At 39.5% G+C, this 24065-nt stretch overlaps 1 protein-coding gene across 1 annotated transcript in view; it reads right to left on the bottom strand.

The window, feature by feature from the left end:
• Positions 1-6585: 6585 nt before the first annotated feature.
• The window catches only part of Cimip6 (ciliary microtubule inner protein 6), a 49500-nt gene continuing 32020 nt past the window's right edge, over positions 6586-24065 (bottom strand). Inside the window, 3 exon segments of the mRNA XM_021178156.2 lie at positions 6586-7319; positions 7322-7430; positions 14835-14950. Of these exon segments, the coding sequence (XP_021033815.1) occupies positions 7231-7319; positions 7322-7430; positions 14835-14950 (314 nt within the window). The 3' untranslated portion in view covers positions 6586-7230.

Below are 24065 nucleotides of genomic sequence, written 5' to 3'. Positions count from 1 at the left end.
GGGAAATTGGTCTGAAGTTCTCTATCTTTGTTGGGTCTTTCTGTGGTTTAGGTATCAGAGTATTTGTGGCTTCATAGAATAAGTTGGGTAGAGTACCTTCTGCTTCTATTTTGTGGAATAGTTTGTGAAGAACTGGAATTAGATCTTCTTTGAAGGTCTGATAGAACTCTGCACTAAACCCATCTAGTCCTGGGCTTTTTTTGGTTGGGAGACTATTAATGACTGCTTCTATTTCTTTAGGGGATATAGGACTGGCTAGATCATTAACCTGATCTTGATTTACCTTTGGTACCTCGTATCTGTCTAGAAATTTGTCCATTTCATCCAGGTTCTCCAGTTTTGTTAAGTATAGCCTTTTGTAGAAGGATCTGATGGTGTTTTGGATTACTTCAGGATCTGTTGTTATGTCTCCCTTTTCACTTTTGATTTTGTTAAGTAGGATGCTTTCCCTGTGCCCTCTAGTGAGTCTGGCTAAGGGTTTATCTAACTTGTTGATTTTCTGAAGAACCAGCTCCTAGTTTGGTTGATTCTTTGAATAGTTCTTCTTGTTTCCACTTGGTTGATTTCGCCCCTGAGTTTGATTATTTCCTGCCCTCTACTCCTCTTGGGTGAATATGCTTCCTTTTGTTCTAGAGCTTTTAGGTTGTTGTCAAGCTCCTAGTGTGTACTCTCTCTAGTTTCTTTTTGGAGGCACTCAGGGCTATGAGTTTTCCTCTTAGAAATGCTTTCATTGTGTGCCATAAGTTTGGGTATGTTGTGGCTTCATTTTCATTAAACTCTAAAAAGTACTTAATTTCTTTCTTTATTCCTTCCTTGACCAAGGTATCATTGAGAAGAGTGTTGTTCAGTTTCCACGTGAATGTTGGCTTTCTACTATTTATTTTATTATTGAAGATCAGCCTTAGTCCATGGTGATCTGATAGGATGCATGGGACAATTTCAATATTTTTGTATCTGTTGAGGCCTGTTTTTGACCAATTATATCCTCAGTTTTGGAGAAGGTACCATGAGGTGCTAAGAAGAAGGTGTATCCTTTTGTTTTAGGATAAAATGTTCTGTAGATATCTGTTAAGTCCATTTGTTTCATAACTTCTGTTAGTTTCACTGTGTCCCTGTTTAGTTTCTGTTTCCATGATATGTCCATTGGTGAAAGTGGTGTGTTGAAGTCTCCCACTATTATTGTGTGAGGTGCAATGTGTGCTTTGAGCTGTACTAAAGTTTCTTTAATGAATGTGGCTGCCCTTGTATTTGAAGCATAGATATTCAGAATTGAGAGTTCCTCTTGGAAGATTTTACCTTTGATGAGTATGAAGTGCCCCTCCTTGTCTTTTTTGATGACTTTGGATTGGAAGTCGATTTTATTAGATATTAGAATGGCTACTCCAGCTTGTTTCTTCAGACCATTTGCTTGGAAAATTGTTTTCCAGCCTTTCACTCTGAGGTAGTGTCTGTCTTTTTCCCTGAGATGGGTTTCCTGTAAGCAGCAAAATTTTGGGTCCTGTTTGTGTAGCCAGTCTGTTAGTCTATGTCTTTTTATTGGGGAGGTGAGTTCCCAATTGTTAATTGATATTAACAGATATTAAGGAAAAGTAATTGTTGCTTCCTATTATTTTTGTTGTTAAGTTTGGCATTCTGTTCTTGTGGCTCTCTTCTTGTAGGTTTGTTCAAGGATTACTTTCTTGCTTTTTCTAGGTCGTGGTTTTCGTCCTTGTATTTTTTTTTCTGTTATTATCCTTTGAAGAGCTGGATTTGTGGAAAGAGAATGTGTGAATTTGGTTTTGTTGTGGAATACTTTGGTTTCTCCATCTATGGTAATTGAAAGTTTGGCTGGGTATAGTAGCCTTGGCTGGAATTTGTGTTCTCTTAGTGTCTGTATAACATCTGTCCAGGCCCTTCTGGCTTTCATAGTCTCTGGTGAAAAATCTGGTGTAATTCTGATAGGCTTGCCTTTATATGTTACTTGACCTTTTTCCCTTACTGCCTTTAATATTCTATCTTTATTTAGTGCATTTGTTGTTATGTTTATTATGTGTCGGGAGGAATTTCTTTTCTTGTCCAGTCTATTTGGAGTTCTGTAGGCTTCTTGTATGTTCATGGGCATCTCTTTCTTTAGGTTTGGGAATTTTTCTTCTATAATTTTGTTGAAGATATTTGCTGGCCCTTTGAGTTGAAAATCTTCATTCTCATCTACTCCTATTATCTGTAGGTTTGGTCTTCTCATTGTGTCCTGGATTTCCTGGATGTTTTGACTTAGGATCTTTTTGCATTTTGCATTTTCTTTGATTGTTTTGCAGGTGTTCTCTTTGGAATCTTCTGTACCTGAGATTCTCTTTTCCATCTCTTGTATTCTGTTGCTGATGCTTGCTTCTATGGTTTCAGATTTCTTTCCTAGGGTTTCTATCTCCAGTGTTGCCTCACTTTGGGTGTTCTTTATTGTGTCTACTTCCCTTTTTAGGTATAGTATGGTTTTGTTCATTTCCATCACCTGTTTGGATGTGTTTTCCTGTTTTTCTATAAGGACTTGTAACTCTTTAGCAGTGTTCTCCTGTATTTCTTTAAGTGAGTTATTAAAGTCCTTCTTGATGTCCTCTACAATCATCATGAGATATGCCTTTAAATCTGGGTCTAGGTTTTCGGGTGTGTTGGGGTGCCCTGGACTGGCTGAGGTGGGAGGGCTGGGTTGTGATGATGGTTCATGTTTTTGGTTTCTGTTAGTAAGATTCTTACATCTGCCTTTCGCCATCTGGTAAACTCTGGAGTCAGTTGTTATAGTTGTCTCTGGTTAGAGCTTGTTCTTCTGATGATTCTGTTATTCTCTACCAGCAGACCTGGGAGACTAGCTCTCTCTTGAGTTTCAGTGGTCAGAGCACTCTTTGCAGGCAGGCTCTCCTCTTTCAGGGAAGCTGCACAGATATATGGTGTTCAGACTTGCCTCCTGGCAGAAGATGAAGGCCTGAAACAGGACCTGTCCCAGAATCTGTTAGCTTCTGTAGTCCACACTCTCACCTGTGCAAGACTAGTCTCGGTGGAGTCCGGGAACCAAGATGTCTCCCGCAGATGCTCAGGCAAAGCCCTTCCAGGCCGGGTGGACACCTCTTCTGGCAGGGAAGGTGCCCGGATGTCTGGAGCCCGAAAAGGGCGCTGCCTCAGAAGCTCTGTGGCTCCCGCCTGTCCCAGAAGCTGTTAGCTTCTGCAATCCACACTCTCACCTGTGCAGACTATGCTCGGTGGAGTGGGATTCTGTTCTTCTGGCTATCTTCATTTAGGTTTGTTGAAGGATTACTTTATTGCATTTTCTAGGGTGTAGTTTCCCTGTTAGTGTTGGAATTTTCCATTTATTATCTTTTGAAGGGCTGGAATCATGGACAGATATTGTGTAAATTTGGTTTTGTCATGGAATATCTTCATTTCTCCATCTATGTTAATTGAGGGTTTTGCTGGATATAGTAGCCTGGGTTGGCATTTGTGTTCTCTTAGGGCTTGTGTAACATCTGTCCAGGATCTTCTGGCTTTCATAGTCTCTGGTGAGAAGTCTGGTGTAATTCTGATAGGTCTGCCTTTATGTGTTACTTGACCTTTCTCAATTACTGCTTTTAATATTCTATCTTTATTTAGTGCATTTGGTGTTTTGATTACTATGTGATTGGAGGAATTTCTTTTCTGACCCAATCTATTTGGTGTTCTGTAGGCTTCCTGTATGTTCATGGGCATCTCTTTCTTTAGGTTAGGGAAGATGTCTTCTATAATTTTGTTGAAGATATTTACTGGTCCTTTAAGTTGGGAATCTTTGCTCTCTTCTATATCTATTATCCATAGGTTTGTCATTGTGTCCTGGATTTCTTGGATGTTTTGAGTTCGGATCGTTTTGCATTTTCTTTGATTGCTGTGTCAATGTTTTGTATATTATCTTCTGTGCCTGAGATTCTCTCTTCCATTTCTTGTATTCTATTGGTGATGCTCACATCTATGGCTTCTAATCTCTTTCCTAGGTTTTCTATCTCTAAGAGAAAGAGCTGTTTCCCATTGTGGTTTCTTTATTGTTTCTACTTCCAGTTTTAGATCCTGGATGGTTTTGTTCAATTCCATCACCTTTTTGGTTGTATTTTCTTGTAATTCTTTAAGGGATTTTTGTGTTTCCACTTTAAAGGCTTCTACCCATTTTCCTGTGTTCTCCTGTAATCCTTTAAGTGATTTTCATGCTTCCTCTTTAAGGACTTCTACCTGTTTGCCTGTGTTCTCCTTTATTTCTTTAAGGGATTTAAAAAAAATGTCCTTAAAATACTCTATCAGCATCATGAAATATGATTTTAAATCCACATCTTGCTTTTCCAGTGTATTGTGGAATCCTGGACTTGCTCTGGTGGGAGCATAGGGTTCTGATGGTGCCAAGTAGTCTTGGTCTCTGTTGATAAGATTCTTGCATTTGCCTTTTGTCATCTGGTAATCTCTGGTGTTAGATGGTGTTGCTGTCTCTGTCTGAGCTTGTCCCTCCTGTGGGTTTGTAAGTGTGTGTCAGCAGTCCTGGGAGACTAGCTTTCTCCTGGTTGAATTTGTATACAAATGGCTCTGGAACTGCCCAAGTTCTGGGTGCAGATGGTGATTGGAAGGATCCTGTCCCAGCTGTTCCACTGATCTTGGGCCTAGTGTACTCCTGGCCAGGCCCACTCCATACAGTTATTGGAGAGAAAGTGTCTATCTCACCTCTGATCCCAAGAGTGAAAACACTCCCAGGAAATGAGCTCTCTCCTGGTGGGACTTGTGTACAGAGGGCTGTGGAACAGCCTCAGCTCACAGGTGTAGATGGCAGACCCATGAACCATTCTTTTATATTTTGTCAATATAAAAGCATTTCACCGGGTGGTGGTGGCGTACGCCTTTAATCCCAGCACTTGGGAGGCAGAGGCAGGCGGATTTCTGAGTTCGAGGCCAGCCTTGTCTACAAAGTAAGTTCCAGGACAGCCATGGCTAAAAGAGAAACCCTGTCTTGAAAAAAACAAAACAACAACAACAACAAAAAAGCATTTCATCCATAAATCTTAAATGAGTTGTCAGTAGATCTCTGTGCTGTTATGTTTCTCATTCGCCTTTCGTACATTCTGACTGACAGCATTTCTTTGTAGGGCCCAAATGCAGCTCCCCAAAGACTAAATGCAGCTTTTCTCTGTTGGGTCATGAATACAAATCTCAACAAAATGTCCTATTATCAATAAATGCTTATTTTGTATTAATTTTTAATTTATTAATTTTAAATTAATTTATTAATTATTAACTTACTAATTTATCTTGCAAATCTACTTTTAGAGACCTTTATTATATAATAGGTCCAATATTTTCCAGATTTTTGGAGACATCTACACAGACTAACCAGTCTAACAGACTAACCAAATATTTTGATGGGTCTAACAGAACGGTTAACTCTTGTCAAAAATACAACTGCAGGGGCTGGATAGATGGCTCAGCTGTTAAGAGCACTGGCTGCTCTTCTGAAGGTCCTGAGTTCAAATTCTAGCAACCACATGGTGGCTCACAACCATCCAAAATGAAATCTGATGCCCTTGTCTGGTGTGTCTGAAGACAGCTACTGTGTACTTACATATAATAATAAATAAATCTTTAAAAAATACAACTGCAAGTGGGAGAAAACTTAAAATCTATTATATGAATTGTTTCATAAATGAATATTTTCATAGATATCATACAAGTTAATACATATGATATCCTGATTACTCTAACTTATTTTTCTCTTGTCCCCTATTTTTGTCTAGATTAATTTCAATCCCCCCCCCTTTGGTTTTGAGATCAGGTTTCTCTATTGGCTGTTCTGGAATTAATTTTTAGACCAGGCTGGCCTCAAACTCATCTGCCTCCCAAGTGCTGGGATTAAAGGTGTCCACCACTATGCCTGGCCCTAATCTCAGTCTTTTAAATATCATCCTAGGATATTTGCCCCAGTGGAGACTTGTAGATTGTTCTATTTTGGTCATGGAGGTGGCATAGCATAGTAAATAGGCATGACTATAGAGCATTCCACTTCGGCCTAAATCCCAAATGACCACATGATAGCTGTGTGACCTTGGTTAAGTCACTTCTTGATGCATTAGTTTCATCCTCCCTAAGACTATCAGATGGGTAGTATCTATTTCATAGGGTTGTTGAGGGATTGGTAAGATAAAATAGGCAAAGTTGTTTAGAAGTTCTTTGTTCCACTGTTTCAGAGATGTGCATGGTGTGACTTCAAATGTTAACACTTTGCCCTCATTCATGCATGCACTTTGGTGTTGGCCATTGTCTTCATCATTGTTAATATTATTCCATTATATTTACATATATTGTTCTGGATAAAAAGTCTCCCAAAACTGTGATCCTTTCTTTAAAGCTAAGAATTTTGGAAGGATTACTCTTTATATTTAATGTTCTGTGCTTTCAGTATTATTTGTATATCATATTCTAGTGCTTATTTGCATATTTAAAATGCATTTGTTGTACCCCCCCTCCTGCCCCCGCCATCTATGTGTGTTAGAAATGGTGAGTTCCTCATGTGGTAGTTTGAATAATCCCCATAGGCTCATATATATTTGTTTGCTTAGTACCTCCCCGCCCCATTGAATTGCTTGGAAGGATTAGGAGGTGTGTCATTGTTGAAGGAAGTGGTCACTGGTGTAGATTTAAGGTTTCAAAGGCTCATGTTAGGCCAGGCCAAGTGTTTTTCTTTCTGTCTGCTGCCTGCAAATCAGGGCATCAATGCTCTCAGCTACTTGCTCCAGTGCCATGCCTGTTTGCTTTCGACCATGATAATGAACTAACCCTCCCAAACTGTAAGCAATCCTCCAACTAAATGCTTTCTTTTATAAGAGTCACCTCGGTCATGGTATCTCAGTTGCGAGTGCTTCTTTGGTTATGAGATTGGCAATCATCAGTATAATGTTTCAGTACTATAGCTAGCTTTGGAACGGGTTGAGATACACAGGTGAAATCTGAGGATGATTTGACTAATGGGTACTGTATATGTAGTCAGCTTTACCCTGACTCTAGAGCTGTTAAGATGATGAGGTAATTTATGTGTTTTGACACCAAAGTTCATCCTCACTTACCCTGACTTTTTTTATTAGTGATTTAAAGGCCCGTGCCTGGTGAAAAGAGCTTGCCCTACAGTTGAGAACAACACTCTTCCAGTCATCTCCCATACCCAGGCTTCTGGGCTGGGCTGCCTTCTTGTTCTGATAAGCTGTTCTAAGTCTCCAGCAACTCTTGGGAATTCTGTTGGCACAGGCCTGGTGAGGTCACTTTGTCTCCTGATGAATTTCCTTTGTCTGTTTTTTGGGCTGTTCTGATGAACCTGACTCTAGAGTGTTCAATAATACCTCCGGTGCCTTAGGAACTATTGGCATAGTCCCTAGCTTTATCTCTCTCTGCACGAAGGTTCCGTGTTTCTGGAAAGGAAAACAAAGATGACATTAACCAGGGAAACAAGAACTGTAGCTGAGTGTATGGGGTTGTTCAAGTTCTGCGGATGGAACTTGTTTCCCTGCCACTTCAGCCCCACTCTAAAGACAGCACCAGAATGTCAAGCCTGTAAACAGGGAGAACAAAATTGAAAGCAGGGAAGTAAAAAAGTCAGAGAAGAGCCTGTGCTTTTCTATTGCTGGAGTGCACGCAATGGTTTTTATCAAGTTTTATTTTTATTTTTTGGCTTTGTAGGTTGCTATGACTGCAAATGATAGAATTGATGATTGTGTTCAGGGTCCAAAAGGATTACTCACAATAAGCTATAAGGACAAGCATCTGGACAAGAGAAAGCACTTCAGCAATTCCGATTCAATCCTGTTCTTATAAACCTCACATATATTAGTTAGGGAAGCAGAAACCTGCCTGAGTAGGGCCACAGGCCTCATCCAGCCAGATCAGCGCCAGGGTAGCAGGAGCGCAGGGTTGCCTGACACCCGCCAGCTACCCACGACCCCCGCCGCAGGATTTTGGGACTGCTGGTGAGTGGAACACAGCTTCTGCTCCAATCCAATTGCGCGGGACCTGAGACTGCATTAGTTAGGGAAGCAGAAACCGGCCTGAGTAGGGCCACAGGCCTCATCCGGCCGGATCAGCGCCCGGGTAGCACAGGGTTGCCTGACACCCGCCAGCTACCCACGACCCCCGCCGCAGGATTTTGGGACTGCTGGTGAGTGGAACACAGCTTCTGCTCCAATCCAATTGCGCGGGACCTGAGACTGCATTAGTTAGGGAAGCAGAAACCGGCCTGAGTAGGGCCACAGGCCTCATCCGGCCAGATCAGCGCCGGGGTAGCACAGGGTTGCCTGACACCCGCCAGCTACCCACGACCCCCGCCGCAGGATTTTGGGACTGCTGGTGAGTGGAACACAGCTTCGGTTCCAGTCCAATCACGCGGGACCTGAGACTGCTCTGGTTGGGGAGAGAGAAATCCGGCCTACATAGGGCCACAACCCTCTTCCGGTCAGAAAAGCACCGGGGCAGCTGGCGCGCAGGGTCTGCTGACACTCGCCAGCTACCCACAACACCCACCACAGGATCTTAAGACTTCTGGAGAGTGGAACACAGCTTCTGCTCCAATCCAATTGCACGCAGGACCAGAGACTGCATTAGTTAGGGAAGCAGAAAAACGGCCTGTGTAGGACCACAGGCCTCTTCCGGCTGGACCAGCACCGGGGTACCGTCAGCTACCCACGACCCCCTCCGCAGGATTTAGAGACTGCTGGTGAGTGGAACACAGCTTCTGCTCCAATCTTTAAACAGTGACAACAATAACAACTAACCCCAGAGATTACCAGATGGCGAAAGGTAAACGTAATAATCTTACTAACAGAAACCAAGACCACTCACCATCATCAGAACCCAGCACCCCCACTTCGCCCAGTCCAGGGCACCCCAACACACCGGAAAAGCTAGACACGGATTTAAAAGCATATCTCCTGATGATGATAGAGAACTTCAAGAAGGACTTTAATAACACACTTAAAGAAATGCAGAACACTGCTAAACAGGCAGAAGACGATAAAGAGAAAGCACAAAAATCCCTTAAAGAATGGCAGGAGAACACTGCTAAAGAATTACAAATCCTTAAAGAAAAACACGATAACATAATCAAACAGGTAGAAGTCCTTACAGAAAAACAGGAAAACACATCCAAACAGATGATGGAAATGAACAAAACCATACTAGACCTAAAAAGGGAAGTAGACACAATAAAGAAAACCCAAAATGAGGCAACACTGGAGATAGAAACCCTAGGAAAGAAATCTGGAACCATAGATACCAGCATCAGCAACAGAATACAAGAGATGGAAGAGAGAATCTCAGGTGCAGAAGATTCCATAGAGAACATCGGCACAACAATCAAGGAAAATGTAAAATGCAAAAAGATCCTAACTCAAAACATCCAAGAAATACAGGACACAATGAGAAGACCAAATCTACGGATAATAGGAGTGGATGAGAATGAAGATTTTCAACTCAAAGGACCAGCAAACATCTTCAACAAAATTATAGAAGAAAACTTCCCAAATCTAAAGAAAGAGATGCCCATGAACATACAAGAAGCCTACAGAACTCCAAATAGACTGGACCAGAAAAGAAATACCTCCCGACACATAATAATCAGAGCAACAAATGCTCTAAATAAAGATAGAATACTAAAAGCAGTAAGAGAAAAAGGCCAAGTAACATATAAAGGCAAGCCTATCAGAATTACACCAGACTTTTCACCAGAGACTATGAAAGCCAGAAGATCCTGGACGGATGTTATACAGACACTAAAAGAACACAAATTCCAGCCCAGGCTACTATACCCAGCCAAACTCTCAATTAACATAGATGGAGAAACCAAAGTATTCCACGACAAAACCAAATTCACACATTATCTCTCCACGAATCCAGCCCTTCAAAGGATAATAACAGAAAAAAACCAATACAAGGACAGGAACCACGCCCTAGAAACAACAAAAAGGTAATCCCTCAACAAACCTAAAAGAAGACAGCCACAAGAACAAAATGCCAACTTTAACAACAAAAATAACAGGAAACAACAATTACTTTTCCTTAATATCTCTTAATATCAATGGACTCAACTCCCCGATAAAAAGACATAGACTAACAAACTGGCTACACAAACAAGACCCAACATTTTGCTGCTTACAGGAAACTCATCTCAGAGAAAAGGATAGACACTACCTCAGAATGAAAGGCTGGAAAACAATTTTCCAAGCAAATGGCATGAAGAAACAAGCTGGAGTAGCCATTCTAATATCTGATAAGATTGACTTCCAACCCAAAGTCATTAAAAAAGACAGGGAGGGACACTTCATACTCATCAAAGGTAAAATCCTCCAAGAGGAACTATCAATCCTGAATATCTATGCTCCAAATACAAAGGCAGCCACATTCATTAAAGAAACTTTAGTAAAGCTCAAAGCACACATTGCACCTCATACAATAATAGTGGGAGACTTCAACACACCACTATCACCAATGGACAGATCATGGAAACAGAAAATAAACAGGGACACAGTGAAACTAAGAGAAATTATGAATCAAATGGATCTGGCAGATATCTACAGAACATTCTATCCTAAAACAAAAGGATATACCTTCTTCTCAGCACCTCATGGTACCTTCTCCAAAATTGACCACATAATTGGTCACAAAGCAGGCCTCAACAGATATAAAAATATTGAAATTATCCCATGCATCCTATCAGATAACCATGGACTAAGGCTGATCTTCAATAACAAAATAAATAATAGAAAGCCAACCTTCACGTGGAAACTGAACAACACTCTTCTCAATGATACCTTGGTCAAGGAAGGAATAAAGAAAGAAATTAAGGACTTTTTAGAGTTCAATGAAAATGAAGCCACAACATACCCAAACTTATGGGACGCAATGAAAGCATTTCTAAGAGGAAAACTCATAGCTCTGAGTGCCTCCAAAAGGAAACTAGAGAGAGCACACATTAGCAGCTTGACAACACACCTAAAAGCACTAGAACAAGAGGAAGCAAATTCACCCAAGAGGAGTAGACGGCAGGAAATAATCAAACTCAGGGGTGAAATCAACCAAGTGGAAACAAGAAAAACTATTCAAAGAATCAACCAATCAAGGAGCTGGTTCTTTGAGAAAATCAACAAGATAGATAAACCCTTAGCCAGACTCACTAGAGGGCACAGGGAAAGCATCCTAATTAACAAAATCAGAAATGAAAAAGGAGACATAACAACAGATCCTGAAGACATCCAAAACACCATCAGATCCTTCTACCAAAGGCTATACTCAACAAAACTGGAGAACCTGGATGAAATGGAGAAGTTCCTAGACAGATACCAGGTACCAAAGTTGAATCAAGATCAGGTTAATGATCTAAACAGCCCTATATCCCCCAAAGAAATAGAAGCAGTCATTAATAGTCTCCCAACTAAAAAAAGCCCAGGACCAGATGGGTTTAGTGCAGAGTTCTATCAGACCTTCAAAGAAGATCTAATCCCAGTTCTTCACAAACTATTCCACAAAATAGAAACAGAAGGTACTCTACCCAACTCATTCTATGAAGCCACAATTACTCTGATACCTAAACCACAAAAAGACCCAACAAAGATAGAAAACTTCAGACCAATATCCCTTATGAATATTGATGCAAAAATCCTCAATAAAGTTCTTGCTAACCGAATCCAAGAACACATCAAAACAATCATCCATCCTGACCAAGTAGGTTTCATCCCAGGGATGCAAGGATGGTTCAATATACGGAAATCCATCAACGTAATCCAGTATATAAACAAACTCAAAGACAAAAACCACATGGTCATCTCCTTAGATGCGGAAAAAGCATTTGACAAGATCCAACACCCATTCATGATAAAAGTCTTGGAAAGATCAGGAATTCAAGGCCCATACCTAAACATGATAAAAGCAATCTACAGCAAACCAGTAGCCAACATCAAAGTAAATGGTGAGAAGCTTGAAGCAATCCCTCTAAAATCAGGGACTAGACAAGGCTGTCCACTTTCTCCATACCTATTCAACATTGTACTTGAAGTCCTAGCCAGAGCAATTCGACAACAAAAGGAGATCAAAGGGATACAAATTGGAAAAGATGAAGTCAAAATATCACTTTTTGCAGATGATATGATAGTATATATAAGTGACCCTAAAAATTCCACCAGAGAACTCCTAAGCCTGATAAACAGCTTCGGTGAAGTAGCTGGATATAAAATTAACTCAAACAAATCAATGGCCTTTCTCTACACAAAGAATAAACAGGCTGAGAAAGAAGTTAGGGAAACAACACCCTTCTCAATAGTCACAAATAATATAAAATATCTTGGCGTGACTCTAACTAAGGAAGTGAAAGATCTGTATAATAAAAACTTCAAGTCTCTGAAGAAAGAAATTATAGAAGATCTCAGAAGATGGAAAGATCTCCCATGCTCATGGATTGGCAGGATCAACATTGTAAAAATGGCTATCTTGCCAAAAGCAATCTACAGATTCAATGCAATCCCCATCAAAATTCCAAATCAATTCTTCAACGAATTAGAAAGTGCAATCTGCAAATTCATCTGGAATAACAAAAAACCTAGGATAGCAAAAACTCTTCTCAAGGATAAAAGAACCTCTGGTGGAATCACCATGCCGGACCTAAAGCTCTACTACAGAGCAATTGTGATAAAAACTGCATGGTACTGGTATAGTGACAGACAAATAGACCAATGGAATAGAATTGAAGACCCAGAAATGAAACCACACACCTATGGTCACTTGATCTTCGACAAGGGAGCTAAAAACATCCAGTGGAAGAAAGACAGCATTTTCAACAAATGGTGCTGGCACAACTGGTTGTTAACATGTAGAAGAATGCGAATCGATCCATTCCTATCTCCTTGTACTAAGGTCAAGTCTAAGTGGATCAAGGAACTTCACATAAAACCAGAGACACTGAAACTTATAGAGGAGAAAGTGGGGAAAAGCCTTGAAGATATGGGCACAGGGGAAAAATTCCTGAATAGAACAGTAATGGCTTGTGCTGTAAGATCGAGAATTGACAAGTGGGACCTCATGAAACTACAAAGCTTCTGCAAGGCTAAAGACACCATCAATAAGACAAAAAAACCACCAACAGATTGGGAAAGGATCTTCACCTATCCTAAATCAGATAAGGGACTAATATCCAATATATATAAAGAACTCAAGAAGGTGGACTCCAGAAAGTCAAATAACCCCATTAAAAAATGGGGCTCAGAACTGAACAAAGAATTCTCACCTGAGGAATACCGAATGGCAGAGAAGCACCTGAAAAAATGTTCAACATCCTTAATCATCAGGGAAATGCAAATCAAAACAACCCTGAGATTCCACCTCACACCAGTCAGAATGGCTAAGATCAAAAATTCAGGTGACAGCAGATGCTGGCGAGGATGTGGAGAAAGAGGAACACTTCTCCATTGTTGGTGGGATTGCAAGCTTGTACAACCACTCTGGAAATCAGTCTGGTGGTTCCTCAGAAAATTGGACATAGTACTACCGGAGGATCCAGCAATACCTCTCCTGGGCATATATCCAGAAGATGTCCCAACCGGTAAAAAGGACACATGCTCCACTATGTTCATAGCAGCCCTATTTATAATAGCCAGAAGCTGGAAAGAACCCAGATGTCCCTCAACAGAGGAATGGATACAGAAATTATGGTACATTTACACAATGGAGTACTACTCAGCTATTAAAAAGAATGAATTTATGAAATTCCTAGCCAAATGGATGGACCTGGAGGGCATCATCTTGAGTGAAGTAACACAATCACAAAAGAACTCACACAATATGTATTCATTGATAAGTGGATATTAGCCCAAAACTTAGGATACCCAAGATATAAGATACAATTTGATAAACGCATGAAACTCAAGAAGAATGAAGACCAAAGTGTGGACACTGTGCACCTTCTTAGAATTGGGAACAAAACACCCAGGGAAGGAGTTACAGAGACAAAGTTCGTAGCTGTGATGAAAGGATGGACCATTTAGAGACTGCTGTATCCAGGGATCCGTCACATAATCAGCTTCTAAACGCTGACACCATTGCATACACTAGCAAGATTTTGCTGAAAGGACCCAAATATAGCTGTCTCTTGTGAGACGATGCCGGGGCCTAGCAAACACAGGAGTGGATGTTCACAGTCAGCTATTGGATGTATCACAGGGCTCCCAATGGAGAAGCTAGAGAAAGTACCCAAGGAGCTAAAGGGATCTGCAACCCTATTGTTGGAACAACATGATGTACTAACCGGAACCCTGGAGCTCTTGTCTCTAGCTGCATATGTATCGAAAGATGGTCTAGTCGGCCATCAATGGAAAGAGAGGCCCATTGGACTTGCAAACTTTATATGCCCCAATATAGGGGAATGCCAGGGCCAAAAGAATGGGAATGGGTGGGTAGGGAAGTGGGGGGCGCTATGGGGGACTTTTGGGAAAGTATTGGAAATGTAATTGAGGAAAATATGTAATAAAAATATATATATAAAAAAAAAATAAACCTCACATATGCCTTCCTGGCACACATAAATCAAAAACATCTAAAAGTTTATCAATATTACTTTAGTAAGTGCTTTCAGGAAATAGATTTAAAACCCTTGCAGTTCAAAATCATGATGCCATTCCTTGTTTTTTATGACACGTTGCTAAGTTTAGTCTACTTATGACTATATTTGTTTAGATGAACTTTTAGAAAAGTGAGCATGACTTAAAAGGCTTAAAAGTTCTCCCATAAATCTATTCCGTTCCACAGCACTGAATAATTAGTTTGGAACAATGCCTTACCTTTCCTTGGATGGGTTCATTGGGAGTTCTCCTGGCATCATATTGATGTATAAAAGAGATGTATTCTACAAAATTGTTCTCATGTTCTCCTGATACATCCAGACTGGTAAGTGGAACTAAGAAAAGCAAGAGATAGTTCAGTGAAATCACTACAATTATTAGATTTGTGTATGGAAATATAAATATTGTAATATTTATGCTTTATGAAACCACCAACAAAATGTCAGGCATACTAGTAGACTCCTATCATCCCAGAGTTCAGAAGGCAGAGGCAAACACCTCTGTGAGTTTGAGGACAGTGAGGACAGCCTGCTCTACATAGTGAGTCCCAGACCTGCAAGGTGAGACCCTTTCTCAAAGGAAAAAAAAATCAAGAGAAATTCCAAAAGTTATCTCCCCATAAGTGTGTATTCTAAATTTGGATTCAGCATTTATTCTGCACAAAAAAAATCTAAATCAAAACAGCTCAAATTAGCTCCATATATGCACTTTGTACTTTAAAAATATTTTTAAGAATTTTATATGTCTGAGTATTTTACCTGAATGTATGTATACGTACCCACGTGCCTGATGATTTCAAAGGCTAGACAAGGGCATCAGATCCCCGAGGACTGGAGTTACAGAAGGTTGTGAGCTGCTATGTGGTGCTGAGAATAAAATCTAGGCAGTGTTCTTAACCATTCAGCCATTCCTTTAGCTTCTATTAGATATGCTTATTACACAGATAGCAATATGCCTTAATAAAAACAGAAGTTATTTGTCAAATTATTTTTGACAGCTAGAAAGGGTATGAAAAAGTTTCTTCTGGATGTCTGGTCCTGACTGAGTAATTAAGAGGGTGGCCAAAGAAGTCTGTGCTGAAGTCACTGCAGCACCCAGTGTGGCTGGCATTGATGAACACAGATTCTTTACACGTCAGCCTAAGTAACAGAGGTTCTACCCACTTGCAAGAGCAGTAAACCTCTAACAAGCACCTAAGCTTATCTTCCACAGTTTGGGTGATGGGTATGTAGTGTTCACTGTGAGTGGCTCTCTAATGCATGTGGGTTTAAAATAACTAGAACTTTACTGGCCTTACTATCAAAAGCGGTTAAAGAAAAAGAGCAGTGTTCACCTGCTTTGAATTCTGTCAAAGAAAATACTCTCGATTCTCCCTTTTACAAATATACACACAGACATAATATTTGCATATCCTTGGCATCTCTATGTAATAATATGTAAGAAATTGATTCCGGTGTTTCCTAAGGGGAGAGAATTGTGTGGAAATGTGAGGAAAGAGGTAGATTAAATTTTTATTATATATTTTTATAGCACTTAAATTATATAAATTATATATAAACTATTAAAATGTAACAAAACATAATTTTTGCAAATGACACTTTTTGCTGGAAGTGGTGGTATATGCCTTAATCCCAGCAGTCAGACAGGAGGACTAACACAAGTTTAAGGCCAGCCTGTTCTATATGATGAATTTAAGGTCAGCCTGGGATATATAGTGATATTCTTCCTCAAACAGAACAGAACAAAACAAGATAAAATAACACATGTTTTTTCCAGTGTGACATATTGTTGCCTAATGTGGTAGTACACACCTTTAAGCACTCAGGAGGCAGAGGCAGAGGCAGATGTAGCTCATGAGTATGAGGCTAGCCTGATCTTCATGACAAGTTTCAGACCAGCAAAGATGACATAAAAAGACCCTGTCTAAATAGTAAATAAATAAACATGATCTAAGTTAGGGGAATAAATAAGAATGAAAAATACATTATAAATATATACTTATTAAGCATTCATAAATTTGATTTTGTATGTTGACATAATTTTTTCTAGTAGGGATGAATATTCAAGTACTTATAATAATAGATGATATAGTTCCCCACTTAGCAGACTAGAATGTAAAGTGATAAAAATTTCTTGATTTCTAACTGAGATCAGCACTAATTTCTCCTTAGTAGTTACCATTCTTGAAGGACTTATGGGCACACCAATGAAGAGCAGGTGCCAACGGCATAGTAACTGCAGGACTGAGAAAAATCCAGTAATTTATATTTTTCTTATAAATTAAGAAAAGAAAACTATCTTTTTATGAAGATCATATTTTCACTATCAGAACATTGATACCTTCTTAGATAAAATGAAGCACCTCTACATTTTAGAATTAACCAGGGGAGTTAGTGGAGAGGTCAAAGCGTAAGCGGTAGAGGACAGACACATTTTCAAATTCAGTCTCTACCACATATAGAGGACATGTGTGACTTTGGTGGAGGTCATTTAATTTTTTTGAGGATAAAATTTCTCCTTTCTAAAATGTACATAATATGTGTCCTAGTTTTATTTCTGTTACTTTGCTAAAAGTACTTCAAACAACTTTAGGGCTTGCTCAGTTTACAATCCTGGGTCACAGCCCATTGTTGCAAAGAGGTCATGGTGGCTGCAACTTAAAATGCTAATCACATCTCACCCACAGGTAGAGCAGAGAGAACTTAGTCCACAGCAGGTTTTAGTATTTAGCTCACTTTCTTGCCTCTTAGTCCATGACCACAAGCCCAGGGGATGGCGCTGCCCACTGTGGGTTGAATTTCCCCATACTGATTAGCATTACCAAGATGATCTGATATAGACATACCATGGTTTAACTTGATTTAGACAGTCCTTTTCTGAGACTTAACTTTTCAGGTGATTCTAGATTGTTCCATATTGACAATTAAAAAACTAAAATCAGAATTTGCTTTCAGGATTATGGGATCAATGGGTAATGTTCATATTTTTATAAGATGCTGGGATCAAAATTTGGTGGAAAAACCATAGATGGGAGAAAGATAGGAATCTGATTCCCTTACTGTGAGAAACTGGTATGAAGAGTTTAGTAAGCTGATTAAAGGATTGATGACCAACCTAGGGTGGAGGAAAAAAAAAATCATATCAGCTAAAAAAAGAACAGGTTGGGAGACAGCTTTTTTGTTTGTTTGACTGGTTTGTTTGAAACAGAGTTTTACTATGTAGGTCTGGCTGTCCTGGAACTCACTGTGTAGATCAGGCTGGATTTGAACTCTGCTTCCTGAGTGCTGGGATTAAAGCCATACCATACACCACCATGCCTGACTAGAAGACAGCTTTTAAACCTTCTTTTGATGTTTCCCCACACTGAATCTGGAAGATCACTGTGACCCACGGCCATCAACCACCTGCTAACACCTGTCAACAGAGTAACAACACCATGGAAATACCTTCAGAGGGTTTGTGGGAGAGCACAGAGTATAAAGGCACTTAGTGAGGAGCATGGTGACATTAATTTGGTCGCTGGGACATATACTGTGAAGGGAAAGAACAGTCTCCTATAATTGTCCTCTTAATTTCACATATGTGCTGTGGCATGCCCCAAATAAACAGATACATAAATAGGTAGATCGGTAGATAGGTAGATAGATAGATAAATGTAATAAAAACTTGTAAGTTCTTCCAGAACAAATTATTGATATAAATGCTGCCTACTGTCCTCCTGGGCAACTTCTCTATAGCCCACTCCAGCAAATATTAGTGTTGTTCTTATTTAAAATATAAGAGGTTGCCTTCTGATGGTATTCCTTTTCACTTTAAGGATGGTGGGGGTAAGCCCTTCAGTGGACTGGCCTGGTAGAGCAACAGCAACTGCTAATGATCACAACTAGCTTTGTGGGCTGGAAAAGCAGCTCAGTCACTGGAGTGTTCACTTAGTATGCACAAAGCCTGGGTTTGATCCTCAGCATCACACAAATGGCCTTCTTGAAGGTATGTCACTAGAATGGGGCTTTGATGTTTAAAGAGCCCTCTGCAGGCTCAGTCTTTCTCTCTGCCTCCTACTTATGGATCAGGATGTGAGCTCTCAACTCCAGCTCCAGTGCCATGCCACCCTTCCTGCCACCACTCTCCCTGCCATGATGATTATGTACTAATTCTCTGAAACTGAAACCAAGCTTTCAATGAAGTGCTTTCCTTTTTTATAAGCTTCCTTAGTTGTGGTGTTTCTTCACAGCTATAGAACAGTGATCAAGACAGTAGGGAATGCATGAAAAGAGGCTGGGGAGGCACAGACCAGGCAAGACTTAAGGTGGTGCCTGCATGGCATAGTGGAAAAGCCTTCTTAAATTTCATCCAATGTTTCTTGTTTCTCTCTTATTTCACTTTCCACCCAGTCCTGGGAGGTATAGAAGGGAAAGGTAGCATCTCTTCAGAGAAATCTAAGACTTCCCAAGAAAAAAGCAAATTACAAAAGCTGTTGAAGAGACATGTTATTCTCAAATATAGTAGAGCAACATCACATGTTTCAAAAGCAACACTGGACACAAGATGACTGAGCAATACTTCAAAATATTAAAAAGAGAAGAATTAAGCATTAAAGTTTTATAGTTGATAAAATTTTCAATAAATTATTAATTCAAATAAAAAAATTCTTGGGAGGCAAGAAAAATCTGAAAAGGTTTTCCTATAAAACAGATCACTTTTTCAAGTAAGCATTCAGATAAAACTACAAATAAATCAAGGAGAAAGCCTAAGAGTTTTCTATCTATGAATCTGTCTGTCTGTCTTTTCTATCTATGAATCTGTCTGTCTGTCTGTCTGTCTGTCTGTCTGTCTGTCTGTCTGTCTGTCAGTCTGTCTGTCTGTCTGTCTGTCTGTCTGTCTGTCAGTCTGTCTGTCTGTCTGTCTGTCAGTCAGTCTGTCTATCCATCCATCCATCCCCAAAGAGACAAGATCTAAAGAATGGAAAAGCAAGTATTATTTCTATGAAAAGCCAGAACATAGTTTCAATAAGACTGGGCAGGTCTTGTGATTAGATGTGACCAATATGATGCTGCAGGAGGGACATGATGCAAACTCCCAATGTAAACCTCAAGGAAGCTTTGCAGTTTTTGCCCTTTGCATTCTGGGAAACTTGAGGTGCCAAGTAGGAAGTCCAGACACCTTGGTGAACAAACTACATGAAGAGACCATAGAAGAGGGCCAGCAATCCCAGGTTGCCAGCGGAGTGTGATTCTCAAGCCTGTTTCTGCCAACTGAATGTTACCACACAACCCAGGCCCAGATTGCAGAGCACTGAGCAAATAAGATGAGTGCTCTTTTAGGAAACTAAATTTAATGTAGCTTGTTATGGAGATACTGAAATAAAAATACATCAGAAGAAAGTAAATTGAATTAATTAGAATGAATCACCTTGTGTCCTACTTTGCTTTTTATTGCTATGGTAAAGACCATTACCAAAAGCAACTCGGGGAAGACAGGGTTTATTTGGCCCATATGTCCTGATCATAGTCCATCTTGAAGGGAAGCCAAGGCAGGAAATCAAGCTGGGCAGGAACTGAAGCAGAGACCATGGAGGAATATTGTTTACTGACATTGCTTTCCGTAGGCTGCTCAAGACTATTTTCTTACACTGCACATTGTGGACTGTGATGGGCCTAACCACACCAATCATTGATCAAGAAAATGCCCACAGATTTGCCTACAGGCCAACCTATTGGAGGCAATTTCTCTGTTGAGGTTTTCTTGTCTCAGACAACCCTAGCTTGTGTCGAGGTGACAAAAAAACTAACCCAGGCCACCTTGTAAATTGTGATCTAGAGTGTTTCATAGCTACAAAATAATGAGTTTAGAAAGTATCCATTTAACCATAGGGACCAATAAAGGACTGTCATTTTATCTATTATAGAGGGACATCTAGTACTCAAACATTATACTTATTAAAACTATACATAATTATCAGTCTCAACTGTGTGAACATGAGACTTTCTAAAAATTCACACAGTGGGCAAAACTTAAGTGAGAGAAAAGGAGAGAAGACTTTCAGGTTCTTGGTGGTTGTGCCATTTTATGAGTGAAAATGGAGGGCTGAAGAGATGACTTCAAGGTTAAGAGCACTTACTGCTCTTGTAGAGGACCTGAGTTTAGTTCCCAGCATCCATGTCGTGAGTTACAAGTATCCGTAACTCCAGCTCAGGGGATGTATAAACTCATGATGGTGCACCTAAACTCACATAAGCAAACATGCATAACATAAATAAAATACACTTAAAAAAAAAAGAATTCAAGAGGGCTGGAGAGATTGCTCAGTGGTTCAGAGCACTCACTGTTCTCCCAGTGAATCTGGTTTTGGGTCCCAGTACCTAAATCAAGAGGCTCACAATCCTCTATAAGTTCAACTCCAGAGTATCTGAGGATACTGGCCTCTGTGGGTACTCGCACTTACATACCCCAAAGCAGAAAAATCACACCTGCATATAATTTAAAATAATAAATTAAATTGAATCCAACTAATTGCTTAAATGAAGCCTTATTAAATAAGAACTACCAACATGTTAAAGTCTATGAAAAATGTTTGAAATCCACTTTTAGAAACTTAATTAAAATAGGAATTTTCTAAGCAAATTGGTATCTAGCCATTGGTATTTTCACCAACAAAATATGAATTACATATTCCAATACGTAATGTGTCCCTTACATTGGTGTGAGGTTAGCAGTTTTAATTTGAGAACATTTTTAACTTTTTATTGCTATGTAGAAAATACCAATAAATATTTTCCTCTTAGAAATTGTACTTTTCTCAGTAGAATTCCCTTGAGTCTAATATAAAAACTGTAACTCTCATAATATATTTTGAATATTTTAATTTTAATGTGTGTGTATGTAGATATGTATCTTTGTATCTTTGTGTGTATCTGTGTATATGTGTGTTTGTATGGTGTGTCAGAGTGTGTGTCAGTGTGTTTGTTAGTGTGTGTATGTATATATATGTGTATATATATGTACATATATATATGTGTGTGTGTATGTATATATATATGTATATATGTGTATGTGTGTGTGTGTGTGTGTGTGTGTATAGGGGTTGGGGGCATATGTTTGCAGGTGTCTATGGAGGTCAGAAGGGTTTCAGATTCCATGGGTGCTGAAGTTGCAGGTGGTTATGAGTGCAGAATATGGACAGTAGAAGCTGAATTCAGGTCCTCTATAATACTAGTAAGTGTTTTTAACTGCGGAGCCATCTCTCCAGCTCCATGTAGTGGTTTGAATAAAATTACCCTTAATATGCTCATATATTTGAATACTTGGTGAATAACTGTTTGGGAAGAATTAGTGGGTATAGCTTTGTTGGCTGGCAGAGGTATATTACTGGGGACTAGCTTTGAGTTTTCAAAAGCCCAAGGCATTTCCTCTTAGCCTCTTGCAGCTTTGTGGTAGATGTCTTAACATGTAAGCTCTCAGCTACTGCCCCAGCACCACATCTGCCTGTCTGCTGCCATGCCACCACAGCGATACGTTGCCTTGATCATGATTTTTCTTTACAGCTATAGAAAAGTAACTAAAATACTCCATATGTCAGATATAAATAAATAAATAAATAAATAAATAAATAAATAAATAAATAAATACAGCAAGAAAGCATACCCCTCGGTACAAAAGAAACAACAAACTAAAATCCATCTTAGAAAAGTAATTTTTACCACTGGGTCTGAATCTGTAACTCAAAGGAACATTAAAATACAAACCTTAGTAGGTTAGCAGCCAAGATTTCCTTTCAACTTTAAACATCATCCTTCATCAATTAAATCGACCTTTCCAAATTACAAATTCTTATGATATAAATCCAAATATGATTGGTTTTTAGAAAGACTCAGATACTATGAAGCATGCCATATGTTAGCTAACTGTGGCATCCAGGAAACTGTGTGGTGGTATGAGACATAAAGGGCACGTTTATTGTTCACAGAAGATAATACTGTTGAAATGCTAACAATGAGACGGAATTGAGTGGGCTCATGGAACAGAATGACTTTTAATTGGCCTTAATACATGCTGGTATAGTTTGTATTCTATAAATGGCTGGTACATAGCTGAATTTTACACAGCCTAAAATCTTACAGTAAAATATTTTTTAAAATAATTTTAATTTAATATCAAAACATTACATAGGAATTATTTCAGGCCAATGTTGGAGCTTTTTCTTTGTTAGTCTAAATTAGATTATGACTTTGAATTAAACTTAGAGTAATTCTTTTTTTGTTTTTGTTTTTGTTTTTTTGTTTTTTGATGCAGGGTTTCTCTGTGTAGCCCTGGCTGTCCTGGAACTCGTTCCGTAGACCAGGCTGGCCTTGAACTCAGAAATTCGCCTTCCTCTGCCTCCCAAGTGCTGGGATTAAAGTCAAGCGCCACCACACCCGGCATACTTAGAGTAATTTTTTTTGTTTGTTTGTTTTGGTTTGGTTTGGTTTGGTTTTTCGAGACAGGGTTTCTCTGTGTAGCCCTGGCTGTCCTGGAACTTGTAGACCACTCTGTAGACCAAGCTGGCCTTGAACTCAGAACATTTGAGACTGCCATTCATTTGGTTATTCAAGCTCTTACTGAGTTTCATCATTATAGTAGATCTGAGGTTATAATAATGAAGTTAGTAATGGGAAATACTGATAGAAGAGAGAGAGGGAGGGAGAGAGATAAAAGACACACACGCGCTCGCGTGCACACACACACACACACACACACACACACACACACACACACACATATACACACGGAGACCGGGAAACAGAGCGACAGAGACAGAGAGACAGAGACAGATAATATGACAGGTTTTAAAAACCAAACTCTAACTTAGTGCCTAACAGTACAATACAGTGGTTAATAATTCAAATACACTATGACTTACTATTACTCTATATAAGCAGTGTGGTATAACTTTAAATGTTTTATTTAGTTCTAGATACAATGCTACAATATTATCTAATAAGATTTTTGTTCACTTATGAGCCAAATAACTTCATTTCTTTCTTATTAAGTTCAGTGTCCACTGCCCCTGGAGAAAGTGCTCAGTGTCCAAGCCACACAAACCCACTAGGTTAAAAAATTATTTTCCCTAAGAATCTATAGGGCTTATTTTACACTTACACCAGAGCTGATTGAGTGCACATGGATTGTTTCATAATTGGTGACATTTCTCATTTCTCTCTCTCTCTCTCTCTCTCTCTCTCTCTCTCTCTCTTTTAATGGAAAGTTTGAGGATCTTCTCTTTGAACTGTTGTTTTACTGTTTCATGATAGGCAGGTATGTGCCTTTTTTCATATCTGGATATACTCAATGGGTCCTTTTCAATGCCCTTTAGGGAGATTTTTCTTACCATTTTAGAGACTGAACAGAGGGTTACATATGAGCATGGACACTAGAGCCAGCTATCTGGGTTCAAATGCTAATCACCTGTCCTGT

This window comes from Mus caroli, unplaced genomic scaffold, assembly GCF_978045245.1.
Source record: "Mus caroli unplaced genomic scaffold, Mus_caroli_1 scaffold_13, whole genome shotgun sequence".
Classification (NCBI taxonomy): domain Eukaryota; kingdom Metazoa; phylum Chordata; class Mammalia; order Rodentia; family Muridae; genus Mus; species Mus caroli.
The sequence above is the reverse complement of the archived record's forward strand: the minus strand, read 5'-3'. Positions and strand labels throughout refer to the sequence as shown.